The 15,142-nt window shown below is 28.8% G+C and overlaps 3 protein-coding genes across 12 annotated transcripts in view; 1 reads left to right on the top strand and 2 right to left on the bottom strand.

The window, feature by feature from the left end:
* Positions 1-1,776, bottom strand: part of nrm (neuromusculin) — a 162,461-nt gene extending 160,685 nt beyond the window's left edge. For 8 of the 10 annotated variants that reach the window (XR_016140407.1, XM_089081742.1, XM_089081740.1 and 5 more), the window contains exon 1: positions 868-1,775. Coding sequence is in view for 9 of the 10 variants with exons in the window: in XM_089081742.1 (XP_088937868.1) it covers positions 868-973 (106 nt within the window). In the remaining variant the exon portion in view is untranslated. Of the gene's footprint in view, positions 1-867 lie in introns of all 10 variants that reach the window. The other 2 variants (XM_089081743.1, XM_089081744.1) reach the window with 1 other exon arrangement.
* Positions 1,777-1,905: 129 nt separating this feature from the next.
* The window catches only part of LOC105426347 (neuropeptide CCHamide-2 receptor), a 91,348-nt gene continuing 78,111 nt past the window's right edge, over positions 1,906-15,142 (top strand). Inside the window, exon 1 of the mRNA XM_089081752.1 lies at positions 1,906-1,924. The gene's annotated coding sequence lies outside the window, so the exon portion shown is untranslated. The remainder of the gene's footprint in view (positions 1,925-15,142) is intronic.
* LOC105426332 (neuropeptide CCHamide-1 receptor-like) overlaps positions 13,271-15,142 on the bottom strand; it is a 31,466-nt gene continuing 29,594 nt past the window's right edge. Inside the window, exon 7 of the mRNA XM_011637509.2 lies at positions 13,271-14,292. Within this exon, the coding sequence (XP_011635811.2) occupies positions 13,983-14,292 (310 nt within the window). The 3' untranslated portion in view covers positions 13,271-13,982. The remainder of the gene's footprint in view (positions 14,293-15,142) is intronic.

Here is a 15,142-nt window from a genome sequence, read left to right as displayed (position 1 = left end):
ACATATCTTTGAAATTCGATTGTTATTAAGAAAAATTATTAAGAAACTCTACATGTAATTACATTTTATTGCAAACTAAACTTTTATATATTTTTACTATTTGACAAGTGTACAAAAATATATTATTTAAATATAATGTTGTATTATTTGGTTTCATCTTTTGTTATATTTAGATGTTATTATTTTATCATTAGATAGTTGAAAGATACTTGATATTCTGATAACAACTGGAGGATAATATTTGTAGGATTGTTAAAATTATATTTGTAAACTGACTGCTGTAACTATATTTGACGTAACTAAGCAAATTTGTTAACATATTATATATTCATATGCGTATTGTATTATCTTTCAGTAAAACTGTGTCGCTAAAAGTGACTAAGCATTACCAAGAAAGCTTTACTCAAATACCGCAAATATCGTCATAACACTCGTTTATTTATGAATGATAGAACGACTTTTAAACGGCGGATTAAGTAGATTTCACGGTAGAGTTTATTTCTGTATTATGGCAGATGCCTCGTTTTTTACGTTGAGAAACAGTCGGTGCTGTTTTTATCATGATTTTTAAAAGGCGTAACCTTTTATTTTGGAGCAATGAGAGTGAAACGAGAACTCAATCTCGAACAAGTTTCAAATATTTCTCCCCTGAGTTTCCTTTTACGTTCTCCTCATTTCAGTATATTAGATTTCGCGTTGAATTTACATCTTACTATATTCTGCTACGTTTATGCATCTTGTTTAGACAAGCAGCTATCAGATATATATGATGCATCACACGTGTAGACAGATCGCACAACTCTTAGCGATAATCCCGGATTTATTCACGAGCGAACCTCGAGGGAGAAATTTAGGTCGCTGACTCACCCTCGGCTCCGCGTAGGGCGACGAATCCGCCGAGAAACAGGAAGACGACCGCCGCGATCGCTTGCATTTCCACACTTCTGCGGAAGAGATCCTGTCCTCGGTGCATGATCGAGAGGAATCCACCTGGGATACCGGAATGCGGACGTGTCTAAACTTTCCTAGAGCACCACATTCATCGGAGCACCGTATGTGGTCGCGTTCACTAAAATAGCCACAGTGATCCACAATCAATGTCGAATTAGCGAAATCGGCGGAACTCACTGTTTCATCGGCACGATTACGAAATATCACTTTTATCGACACCTCGACGAGGTTCAGCAATCATAAAACGAAACTGTTGAGATTGGCGATCAAAATGAAGACGATAAATGTCGAATAGGGGAGAATAGGGGAGAAAATCGAAATAAGTACCGTTCACCACTTTAGAAAAGATTCTACTTGCTGACGTTTCTCCCCCCCAAAAAAAAGGAAATTGACAGGAAGGGAAGCGAAAGGGAGAACACGTGTGCGCTCGATAAACGTTGATGGGTCCTCCGCGAAAATTCCAGGGCGTCAACAGCTGATAGGATCCAGCGAATGATCTTCTCAATAGCGAGAGGATCCGCGATCACGTGATTGTCACCAGTAGACAATCTCTTCTTCCGGTTTCTCGTGGTCTCATGAGAGGGTCAGAAAAAGGATGTCATTGATGAGGCTGGCGAGAGCGAGCAACCGAATCGGAAACAGAGTCGCGAGCGACTGGCGGATCGGCTCGTCTCGAAGCGAGAATAGAGCGGCGGAGGCGAATCGTGCGCTTACCCGAAACTAAGCGATTCGCGGTCGTCGGCGCGGCGCGCACCTGTCGTTCCGCGGGTCGCTGCGCATGTCTCTAACCGAGAGAAGCCGACAACCGACTGCCAGAAGAGCTTGTCCGTCCCTGATAGTGATGCGGGTGGTTGCGGCAGGTGGGAGAGACGCCAAGTGCGAGGGAAGGTCGATGGGGGGTTGTACTATATGGTATAGTAGGCCGTTCGAGGAGGAAAGAAGAGACTGGAGCAAGGACCCGCGGAGATCGAAGGTGATGGTATGCGGATGTCAAATTAATATTTTCCGTGCGATTCAGTTCTACTCGAGTGCGTATAGTCTCCCTATTTTTTTCTCTTTCTCTCTTTCTATCTCCTTCTCGACATCAAGCGAGATTCAAGCCGAAGCTTTGGGATAGGTCGTTCACGCGCATGGGAATTTCGTTAGCTCGCATGGGAACGCGATATACATGCAGACTGAGATCGACGAGATTGTAATATATTTAATACGTCGCATAATCACATTGTTTTTAATACAATGTATAAAAGATTTATTTTTAATATCAAAAGCTTATGAAGAATAATGGAACGAGCTCACGGAATGTTTTAAAGCGTTATATGTAAAGCGTTTTTTGAAAACTATTATTAAGATTTTAGAACTATTATTAAGATTATTGAATCTCCTAATAAATAATAAATAAATAAATTTTTAGGAAGAATGCAATGGATTTATCGAAAATTTTAATAAATTATCTTCAATTTAAAATATATCTTTATTTTAAGATATTCTAATATTTTTTAAATAAATTTTTTTAATAAATTTGAAGTTAATCAGAAAAGAATCACAATTATTTTGCATTTTGAGACATAAAGATAGCGAGGTTTATTATTTTTGGTGATTTAAAAAGAAAGCATATATTACAATTATTTTGTGTTTATCCAATGATACAAGAATTTATATGCAGAAAACATGTCATAATAATATTATGTAATTTATTATTTTTCTATCTGTATTATGCGTGTGTGTGTTTTTATTGATATTTAAAAAGTTTAATTTCATTAAATTGATAAAAATAAATGTGTATGTTATAGATTGATGAAAATAATACATATTGATATTACAAGATTAAATTAAATTGATATTAAAGACAAAATTGAAAAATTTTTATAAAATAAAAAAAATTTTATTTAAATAATCAGAGATATATTTCCGCAAATAGTAATAATTAAAAATGTATTTTTATTTTTACTGAGATTTACCAGAATTTTATGAATAAAGTCAATCATTGGCAGTACTCAGTCAATATTCAGCTAAAATAATAAAAAATCAAACTAACAGATAAAGTATAATTGCTTTCATAAGAATAATTCAAACAATTATTAGTATTAACAAATTTGTAATTATTTGAAATGTATCATAAATATATATTAAATATTTTAAATAAATCTGAGAATAATTAGTAATAACTTTATTATATTACGCAGCGATTATATTACGATGCGAAATCAGAATGCAATTATTAGGAGAATAAACAATTGATTTCGTAAGTAATAAGTATCAAATTTCTTACCTTGAGGTTGCTTTGCCGTCGCTTGATATCTCCTAGGCTCTTCATCTCAAATTCCTCTGCGTGACTTACACTTGACACACTCGCGAAAACGCGATTAACTTTGCCAACTACTCGCGCGATGAATGCAAATAAATTTCACGTTTTCGCGTATCACGCGACTACAGACATCGAATTTGGGCGACGCGGTTGAAAATACATGATAATATAAGATTAATTGTGATTAGATTAATTGTGATAAGGTTAACTGTAATTTCTCAATTAATCGCGTCGCGATGCTAATTTATTTTACTCCCATTAGTCGTCGACCAAAAAAATCAAAATTGCAAAAGTTTTTCCTGCGACAATTTTACCGCGCGACACGACTTAATGACTGTGCATAATTCAACAATATCAATAATTAATAATTAATACGTGATGCTCCGTCTAGAGATATAGATATGATAGAAAATATATATCGCATGTGAAATACATTCACGAACGTGAGTTTCGCGAAATAACGATCGATACGAAATCCAAATAGCGGAGCGACGATATTTAGGAGAAATACAATTGTCGTGTGACAAATGTAATTATCGCGAGATTACATATCATTTATAATTTCCGTTTTCTGTCTCGTCTTCAATCTCGATGGCAAGACGCGTGAAATACTTTCTTCTGGTCGTCGCGATTAAGCGCAAATTGCTCATCGGTCATGCGACGTGTTCGCGGGAACGAAAACAAACGCGTCCGTCCGCGACCGTGTCTCGAGTGATAATGCGAGGACACGATACCGAATGCGTAGTCGATCGTGTAAATAAATAATTGGCTGGGATAATTTTTGTTTTGCGTTACCGCGCATTTTTGTCTTTGTTTTCCGATTTAGTTTTACCAATTTTCGATTTTGTATTCAGATTATATTCAATTGAATACAACCGTATCAATTCTTGCGATTACTATAGTAGAACGAAAATCAATAAAAGTAAAAAGGAAAGAATGAAGTTTCTCATGATACACTGAGAAAAAAATGCTGTTGAATCAATAGCATTAATCTAATTGGAAATAATTTTGTTAATTCAATGACATTATTAATGAAACAGTATATCATGCTTTTGTTTTAATAATCAAGATCTTTTCTCCGCGTTCGGTATCGTGTCCTCGCATTATCACTCGAGACACGGTCGCGGACGGACGCGTTTGTTTCGTTCCCGCGACACGCCTGTCGATACGTTATTGTGCATCTCGCTTCATTAGTACCGCGCAAAAGAATTGTAAGAACTTAAATATTTCTCTTATCGCGATATCTGTGGACGAGAATTAATTTTCTTGACTACAATTAAAAGCGCACGTTAAAGTATAATTTGTTTTATTCTCGTTCGTTTTTTAAATTCAAAGCGCGGAATTTATACGAATCATATGTCTGAATGAGCTGACGGTCAACAAGGGCAGAATGTATCGATTATTAATATTTCATTTATTTTATATAATTACGTGTTGCGGTTTATATCGAGAATACCGTGCAAAGTGTCGCGCGATTGTTGTATTCTGACTTAATTAGTTTGTAATTAATTGTATCTTAAACTAAACTGGCACGATACGTAATTAACTTTGTTTCCGTGAATAACTGTTGTGTGAATGCAACGAAGAGAGACGGAGAAAGCGTGTGTATTTATAAGAGGTATCGAGCGACGGCGAAGCGATCATGGGGTGAAGGTAATTTAACATTTACGAAACAAACACAAATAACATTACTAGAATATTACCGAGTGTGCACCGCTTATTTTTCCATTTTTATTTTTCTTCTCTTTTTATTAATTTATTACATATATATTATTAATTATATATTTCAATTAAGATTATAAGATAATAAAAACTTATAAAATTCATTTCAAACAATTGAATACAATTGAATACATCTAAAAGGAAAAGAGAAGTTTTTGCCGATGTTAAATTGTTTGTATTAAATATTTTATTTAAATTATTTCATATTATATTCTTTAATTCTTCTTGATTCCTTTACACATTCTTTCATTCCATCAGGAATTTGTCCTATTTTGAAAAATTCTTTATAAAAACATATGTGTGCCGAAATATCACACAGATATATCGCATCTTTTATATCTTTTTATTTTATTTTATTTTATATCTTTTTATAGGAATATTAATGATATGATGATATCAACAAATTAATAAGAAATGTAACAAATCTGAGAAAAATATAATAAGCAAATGTCAATTTTTAAACAGCCTTTATGTACGAATTAAATTTGTATGCTGTTTCAAAACTCAAATAAAAAAAAAATTTTCGCGCATAATACTAAAGATTATTTGAAGACGTATCCCGGCTTGAATACAATGATATACTCACTTTGCCTGACATGCTTTGTGACACTGAAAAATATTAAAGCAAAAGAAGATCGTGCAGCAGCCACATATAAAAGTGCATCCAGTCGTGAATACTCTCTTTCTCGACTGTTGCGCAAAATAGCATCTCTATTCTTGCGACACTAACTGCTTCCTGTATTTCAAATGCTTTCACGGGAGTGTATAAACTGTTGAGATATTGTTTAGAAGTGTTGAAAGTTCGAAATAAAGATATTTTTGCGTTACACTTGATACGAAACAAAGTGCAAAATTTTTCGTAATTTTCTTAAAATAAAGAGTTCTTAATAATTCGTACATGTAGAAAATTTTGTGGGTCAGCTCACTAATATATAAATATATAATTTTATTTTATAAGATTTATTGGCTATTATGTCAGTTATGGCTAAATTAATTATCCATTAGATTGTAATGAACATTTTATTTCTAAAGTTATTTTCTATTTACATAAACTATAGTCAGAATATAATATGTATAGAGATAAGTTTGATACCAGATTAAAAATAAATATGATACATTTGAATAATAATAAATGTAATTGTAATACAACACAACAACAATACAAAATACAATACAAACAATACAAAAATATATTACTAATAATTAATACCATACACAAAGTTTATTTATTATGTATATATTTTGATATAGATTTTATATTTTTTCGTGCACATCTAGTGCATAATATGTTTGATAATATAATTTGTAAAGTGAATTAAAACTTTATTTTTTATTATTTTATTATTTTAATTTGATTTATGTATTTGAAAAGATAATGCAGAAATATTAATGATATTATTATAAAATTATTATAATATTAAATTAGTTTATTATTTTGTAACGCCGTACATTTTTATAAGAAACTATATTTAATATTAATGTAAGGAATTGACAAATTGAAGTTTCTGAAAGAGACTAATTAAAAAATGAATTTTCTTACGTAAAAACATATTATAAGATGTTATAAAACTACAGTATAATATTATACTTCTATACTTCTTGTAATTTATAATGGTACGGAATTATAGTACAAAATATTTTTGGAAATAGATAGAAAAAAAAATAGAAAAAAGAATAGATATGAAAAAAAGCTATGACAGAAATTATGATAGACAAATGTCAGAACAAAATGATGAATATGAATTTGAACTAAATTTTAAATTAAAATTTTTAAATTTAAATCTTTTTTATCGTTTTATCTTCTATTTCTTTCTAAATTCTTGATTTTTCAAACGTGCGATAAAATAATACTTGCATCGTAAACAAAAAAGCTATTTCCAACAATTGTAATTGTAATATGAATATACACGAATTATTGTGTCCAAATAATTTCTAGACGAATCTTCAATAATCTGGCTAATTATAAGGTTTAATTATTCTAAATTGGTTTAATTATTCTAAAAAAATATGTAAACAAATTTAAGTATAACAAATTTAAGTATACAACATTTGATACACTCTTTTATATTAGTCGTTAATAAAATACATTTCATTCTCTGTTTAGCGATTTATTATATATTAGAATTTATATTTATAGAATTTACATTTATTAAACGCTTATCATTTTTTATTAATATATCTTTTAAAAATAGAACTAGAAAAGAATATCTATATCTTGTTTTTGTCTTATCGTGTGTCGTTATTCAAACGCATGACTAAAAAGCATTGAAGCAACGTCTCCAAAATAGTTTGGCCCAGTCTGTTGGCAATGACTGAAGCATTTCCGGCTGTTCACCTCCGGTTAAAAACAGCAGCACAGCATTCACGGAATGATAGAGTTTATAGAAAGAAAACAGCGCGAAACATTTTATTCGTGACACATATAAGAATATAAGAATTTTAATCTCCCTTACATATATTGCTTCCGTCATATCTGAAATACATATGTAATATATATATAACGTATCCGACAAGTGCCAGTCGATATATCAATATCGTGGGCATACTTTAATAGATTTGTCGGATATCGCGTTCTATATTAAATGATATTGGTTCCCGCGTCACGACCTCAAAAGAATTCTTTCATTGTCATCGATTAAAAAGAATTATTTTTACAATATTGAACAGTATTGAATACGTTTGCGCGGCAAACGTAAATTTCTGTAATATTTGTTTAGGGATAAATGTGCATGTCGAACTTTAAGATATCAGAAACGATAATTTCATCAAGATTACTCGTATAATACAATAATTAATCAAGTAACTTGAAGTGAACAAAGTACATATATCACGACGCCCCCTTCTCCTTGGATGCAATCTTATCGGGGTTCCCGTTTTTCACTACGGAGAGAACGATTCCATCGAAATACTGTAGCATGTCGACCGTAATCTTTTGAACGGGGGGATCCTTAGGGATCCGGAATGGTATTGGTGCAATTGTCGCCGCCATAGCGAAGAAATTCTTTTGAAAATGTTCCAATATTCCAATCTTATCTCCAGCCATCGTGATCGTTGATAAAAGATGATTCAAATTGTTCATCCGAATAATTCAAATTATTAACAATACTGTAATACGGTTTGTAATTTATATCTATTCGTTAGGCATTATTTGATGTGAACATTCATATAACGTTATATATTTGATGAATTATTGCCAAAATATATAATGGATATATTATAACCAATGAATATAGTATAGCCATCAAAAGTAAACAATTTGTGAGATGCTGCTCTTTGTTAAATTTATCAGAAAAAATATTTTTTTGTGAAATTTTGGTATTTTTTTTTTAAAGTAAATGCACATAATGATAGCCATCGAACAAGTAACAAAAATACTTAACAAAAATACTTAACAAAAATACTTAACATTGTCTTTTAATGATTTCCTTCAGTTTAAATGACGATAATAATATAGCGTGTTTTACTTTCGTGACTTACTCTCTAATGCTATCATATACTATATCGCACGTTTGCGTGATATTGTCGCATAATCCATTAAATATTATACGGAAGTAGGATGCAAATAATTTGCTCTAAACGTGTGTAGTAATCTTTAAAAAATATTTATTTCGGAAAAATTTAAGGAAATTTTCTTGCTATCGCTATTAGAAATTGATTTGTGTTATTTTGTCACGTTTATTGTGGCACTATAAGTTTAACTAATTTTATTTTAAATTATTTTATTTTTTATGAAGAAATAATATAATTTTAAAGAAAAGACCTTATCCGCCATGGAAAGGATAAAATAATTTGAACTTTGATCAATTGAATTGTTCTTCTATACACTAAATTAAACCAGAATTTCTTATTCAAAATAGCTAAGAGTTAATAAAATTGATCTTAATCTGCAGAATAAAAGTAAAATAATCCTTTATTTTTAGTAAATGAGATCCACGATGCAATGACGGGGAAGTTAAAAGAGCATTCGGCTGAACATTCCGGTTATCTTAATCCTAGGAGTCTATTCCTGAAATCATCAGCTTTTGTCCATTTGAATCAGTCAGCTAACAAGTTTCTACCCTCTTAACCATTCACGCGATCAATTCGATGAAGTTGCGAAAAAAGCTGTGGCGTCAGCTTTTTTCGGATTCATGCGCTTTCGTACGATGCATATTTTTTCATTTTCTTGAAGTTTGAAATTTTTATTAAAACTACGCAATGGCGATTCATAACGTTTTATGTTAAATTGTGTAACGCAATTCTCACATGCAAAAACGCTTCGACAAAAAAACTTATGAATGTTATTGAAATGAATGTTATTGAAATGTTATTGAAATTAATGGCATGCCTCTGGTCATGGAACTGCTGCTTCGCTGTAACGAATGAAAAATTGCGAATTGCAAATGGAACATGTCACGCTATTATTTGATCTGAATGCTCATAGGGAATTTCTTTTTTAGGAAGATAGCGCATCCAGAGTTTCTGTGACAGTAGAAGAATTTAATATCATGCGTCGTAATTTGCTAAAGGCCATTCTTTTATAAAAGTTGTTTAACTATCATATATCAATATATTAAAATTATATTTATTGTAATTATATAAAGCGATTAACAGCTTTAATACTACAACTTTATTTAATTTAAATTTACAATTAAGTGTTAGAAACATTAAAAGCTTTTTTCAGTGATTAATTTAAATACATATTGACAGAAATGCTCGCATAATAGTATAGTACAGTACAGAATATGCAACTGGAAAAAATTATTCATTAGATCATTGATTTCTTTTTACGAATTGTATGAATTTTCGTGTTGTTGAGGGGTGTAGTGTCTATGTACACGTAGATTATATGAAATAATCGATTATAAAAATATATGCGCGAAAACGTATTTTGGTCAATGGCGTTTGGCGTTTGACTCGTAATTTAATGTCGACTGACATCCCTTGAGTCTATCGTTGAGAGCAAAATCAACAAGACTAAACGTCATGACTAGAACTTGAAGATCTTTTGAAAGACGACGATGGTTTATCTGACGTACCGTAGCGTACCTGATGTTGTCACAGTTACATCAAGTAGGATAAAAATGATCGACAATGGATAATATATTTTCGTCTATGTTTATTTTTTATAAATGTGCATGTATAAAGAAAATTTCTTTTTTAGTTATATATTAATTAAATAATTAATATTGCGTTATGTCTTGATAAAAGAAATAATATTTTATAATAGAAGATAAATAAAAATTTCTTTTAATTATGCTTTTGAGTAATGCTAATTTATTCTAAAAAAATCAAATATGTTATGTACAAAAAATAGATGTAAATGAAAACGGTATATACAAAGAAAGCTTTTATTTACTTGTAATGTTTGTTTACATAATAGATACATAGTTTTTTAGAATACCATCATATGTTCCAGTTTTTTAGAATAGTAGATAAAGATATTAGTAAAGCGTTTTGCTGCAACATGGCTGTGAGATAAAAATTACTTCAAGCCTAAGATTGGCATCAAAATTGAACAATCGAAAAATATTTATTTATGATATTCGTGATATTCATTTATAGGAAGCTCTGTGTGTAAGAACTTCGTACTCTGATATTATATAAAACAAACGGCACAAATAAGTTGAAAATCTGTTCAATTATGAAAATTTATTTATTATGCGAATTATCATATGTTTAAAATTAACATTGCGTTTTCTAGAATGAATGACATCTATTTCTGAACACTTCAATTTTTTGATAACTAAAGTTTTTGTAATGAATTTTAAGAACAGCATTAATTCTTTTTAATCTTTAACCACATCGGCAGAGTTTACAACTTATAATCTAATTTTCTTTATATTGGATGCATATCTATTATTTTTCTGGAGCTGTTAAATAAACACGTAATGCCCATTCTTACAATGGGCATGAAATATACACATTGACATGACTTACTTGCGTGAATATTTTTATCCAATTTCAAAATTTAATTTATAAAGTTTTTAAAATTTAAAATATTGAATTTTTGGTGTAAATTTGTTATAAGTATAAAAAATTATAAATTTAGAGTAAAAATATTTTTTTTTAATTATTTCTATATTGTTTCTAAATGATTGTAATTACATCTTCTATTTTCTTTGTTAATTTAACATAAAGAAGTGTAAAATATAAAAGCATATATTAATATGGAAAATATAATTGATGAGATAATCATTATAGCGTTGCCATCTATTGCAAAGTCTACGTATTTGCTCGCAGTGTTGCTTGCAATCAATATTATTTTAACGGACAGATTTCTAAAAAATTATGTTACAATAATTTTTGGTCACTTTACCTGTATTTTTTACGTATTAATAAAAATTTTTTTGCAATTATACATGGTCTTTTTTTCTTATATTTATTTTTAGACTAAATAAATAAATGAAGTAATTAAAATTGTATCTAAAATTTGTATTATAACAAGTTATTTTTGGACTTTACAAAAAAGCTTTATAAAAGTTTCATTCAATGAATACATTCAAAATATTTCATTTGCAAAATAAACAATGGATATCTATTATTTTTTTGGAAAAATAATAGATATGAAGCTTACCATGCACTGTTTAGGAAGGAATTTGTTAGGTAACAAAAAAGATGCAATCAATAATTTGTTTCTAAAATTATATTACGTATAGATATATTTACAATAAATGCACTGGCAATTAATAAAATTGTACTTTTTTAATGTCGACTATAAATAGTTAATTTTTTTAATATTTATATACAATAATCAAATTACCTATAGTGAAAAATATTAGTATTCAATTTCCAATATACGATCACAACACACTAGAAAAACATTAAGAAAAACATCTTATAATTATAATTAACGTTGTAAAAATGTCTTTTGAAAAATTTTTGAGACTTTTTTTAACTTGCATGTTGTTTGATATACTGTTCTTTCTTATAATTAGAAATTGTCATCAATATATAAAAGAAGTATAGATTGTAGAATATAAATTTATTATTTATAAGAATTAATATAAATATAAAGGTTTGTTTTCGTTGAGAAAAATATGAATTATTTATTTATTAAAAATTTATTGATAGTTTATTGATAATTATTAAGATATAAAAAAATAAGCATTATGTAAAGTAAACTACAATATGGTTTGTTTAAGTATGGTTTGAATGACAAATGTTAAAATTCTGAAAGGAAAGTTACGTGCAATTAGTTTTTATACCTAAAGAAAAAAGATTTTTGATGCTAAGGCTATAGTACAAGAATATGGAAATAGAAATTTGCATAGAAATGTAATGTATTTGCAGCTGTTCTTTTACAAAGTCGTTAAATCGAGTAATAAACTCTACTTTTTTTAGAAATATGCAAATTTTGACTTTGAGCATAAAGCAATTTTATAACGAATATTTATAGTTTATAATTTCATCAGTGTTATAAGAGAACTTTTAAATACGCTGCTCATACCATTATAAACATAGAAAAATTAATTTTTTAATAGTTTACAAGGCAATGTTATCAAAAATATTTATATTATAATGATTTTTCTAAAAATATGTTACATTAAAGATTTTACATTGAAAATTCTTACATTGTAAATCTGTAACATTTATGAAAATTATTTAGTTATTTTGCACTGCAATTAAGAAATGTGAAGTTTAATATATATAAAGTTCAAAGAATAGATGAAAACTATTTAAAAAACAGTCTGAATGACATTTTGTTGAACATTTTATTGAATAACATCCTGTATTTTGTTGAACATTGAACATCGGAAAAAAATTTAATGCTGCATGAAATGTGTCATAATTTAATTAAAACAAATGTTATTGCAATACAGTTTTATGTTATTACATTTTTTTAATTGTCGTTTTTATTTGCGCGCAATGTGTGCGTTCACGAATTTTACTCTATATCAGATTAATTTAATTAAATGAAATTTAAACAGATCGATTAAATTAATATAATGATTCTTCTCTTTATTCTTTTTTTAATAATGAATAAAGTTATTAATGTGCTAATATAACTTATAAACGCACAGTAAAATTACAAATTAAATTTTTATAATTACCATAGGAGTAATAATTAATATTTTTTGTAATAATTAATTTTTTTGTTTCAAAAAAATTTTTCTTTAAAAACACATTACCATGAAATATTTGGGCAATTATTCATTTCTAGTTTACAATATTTTTTGGTCGATTGGTACATATTTTAACTTTAACTTTATCCAAATAAGCAATAGATACTTTATCTATATTTTTTGTAGATTAACTATTATACTATCGATGTGCTCATTAATTATGTACATTCATAAAAATATAAATTAATTGCCGGTTCAATATTTTTTATTTTTTTCATATATACAATCAAGATCAATATTGTATCGCTCCATAGATTTATGAATAATTTTTTTTTTATTTTAGTACACTATTTTTATATTAATTTAAGTTATTTGACAATAATTTTTGTTTCTTCTACATGTTCATTTTTCTATATAACTAATAGTATACATTTGTAGCAATTTCTCTTAAAATCTTATATACTTTACTTGACAAAGCGATGTTCTAATACTTTAACTTATTCGGCGGAATGTATTTATTGGTCAGATATATTAAAACTTTTCATAAAAGCATAAAAAGTCAGTTTATTTCACCTTATGTATATCTATTTATCTTAATGTTGCTATTAAAATATTTTATATTTAAATATAATTCTTTATACATGACTAAATATAATTGTAAAAATGTTGAGAAAATGAAAATTTATTGGCGTGGTTGCATTGTCTCAAACTGCAAGAAATCAAGAAATAATCATCTTAATATAATAATTAAGTAATCTAATAATTTGCACAATTGGTGAATAAGAATTTCACTATCTTTTCTTTTAATTGTTTTGATTAAATATGTCATAATTGAATAGTTTGAAGCTTGAATTATAAAAAGATCTCATCAAAATATGAGTTGAATCAATGTCAAATAACACAAAAATTATTTTATATAATGGATAGTAAGAAGTGTAATGTTTATATATATGTATATTTTACGAGGTAACTAATCGATCGCGCACGGTTGGTTCTGTCAAGCTTCGTTGATTTTTTGACGACTCATCAATGCCGTTTGGATACGCCGACAGAGTGATAGTAGTTTCTTGCTCTTTAATCGGAGTTGTGGGTCGCACATCGCCTGCCATGATAGAGAGACGCATCACACTCCGATGTTCTCGACGAGAGTCGCCCAAGTACTTTCTCGAACTGATAAGTGAAAAGCTTTGTCCTCGCCCGCGCGAACTTAGATCTGACGATCGTCGATGCCGTCTTTGCATCCTCTTTGTGGCGCAGCACAACAAGTATCTAACGCAAATTATATAGTTGTTTAGATATGTGATTAGTTAAGTGAATGCATTGATTGAACTGTATTCATTATAACAGTATTTGATTGTTAGTTTCAGTAAAAAAGGAAATTTTAAGAGATTTTTTTTTTTTTAATATTGGAAAAGGAAAAAGATTTTGATTTTTGGATTGATTTTTGAAGATGAATTGAAGAGAAGTGAACAGCGATTTGTGCTACATTTGTGCTACATGTTTATGAAGTCAAGCTAGAAAAATATCTAAATTTCTTTTTTTTGCAAAAAGTTACTATTTCTTTAATCTGTCATATCTTATAAAGTTCAATTCTTCATTATTATAACAGATTTTACATGTTTTAAGAGGAATCTAAAGTTGTCTGTCTTATCGACCAAGCATTTTTCCTATCTTTTTATTGATTTTACAGATTTAGAAATCTTTTTTTATAATTAAAGCACATACAAATGTTTCCCAAATCAGCCGAAAATGAATAAAAGTTCAGATTCTTTGTATTCACTCTTAATTTTATGTTCAACTCTCTCTCTCTCTCTCTCTACATATATATATATATATATATATATATAGAACTTTTGTATAAAACAAATCTTGTTAAAAGTTAACAGTTAGCTAAATATCATACACACACACACACACACACACACACACACACACACACACACACACACACACACACACACACACACACACATATGATATTATCATATAATTTGTACATACTATAATTTGTATATATTTACAAAGTGGAGATAATATGATATGTAGATTATATGAGGAAATAACGTAGAATTTTTAGAATATTAGGTGTAAACGTCTAGTACGAAAGATCATAGAAAAT

This window comes from Pogonomyrmex barbatus, unplaced genomic scaffold (genome assembly GCF_055798465.1).
Source record: "Pogonomyrmex barbatus isolate J1 unplaced genomic scaffold, ASM5579846v1 scaffold5, whole genome shotgun sequence".
Taxonomy (NCBI): domain Eukaryota; kingdom Metazoa; phylum Arthropoda; class Insecta; order Hymenoptera; family Formicidae; genus Pogonomyrmex; species Pogonomyrmex barbatus.
This window is presented reverse-complemented; position numbering and strand designations above follow the sequence as displayed.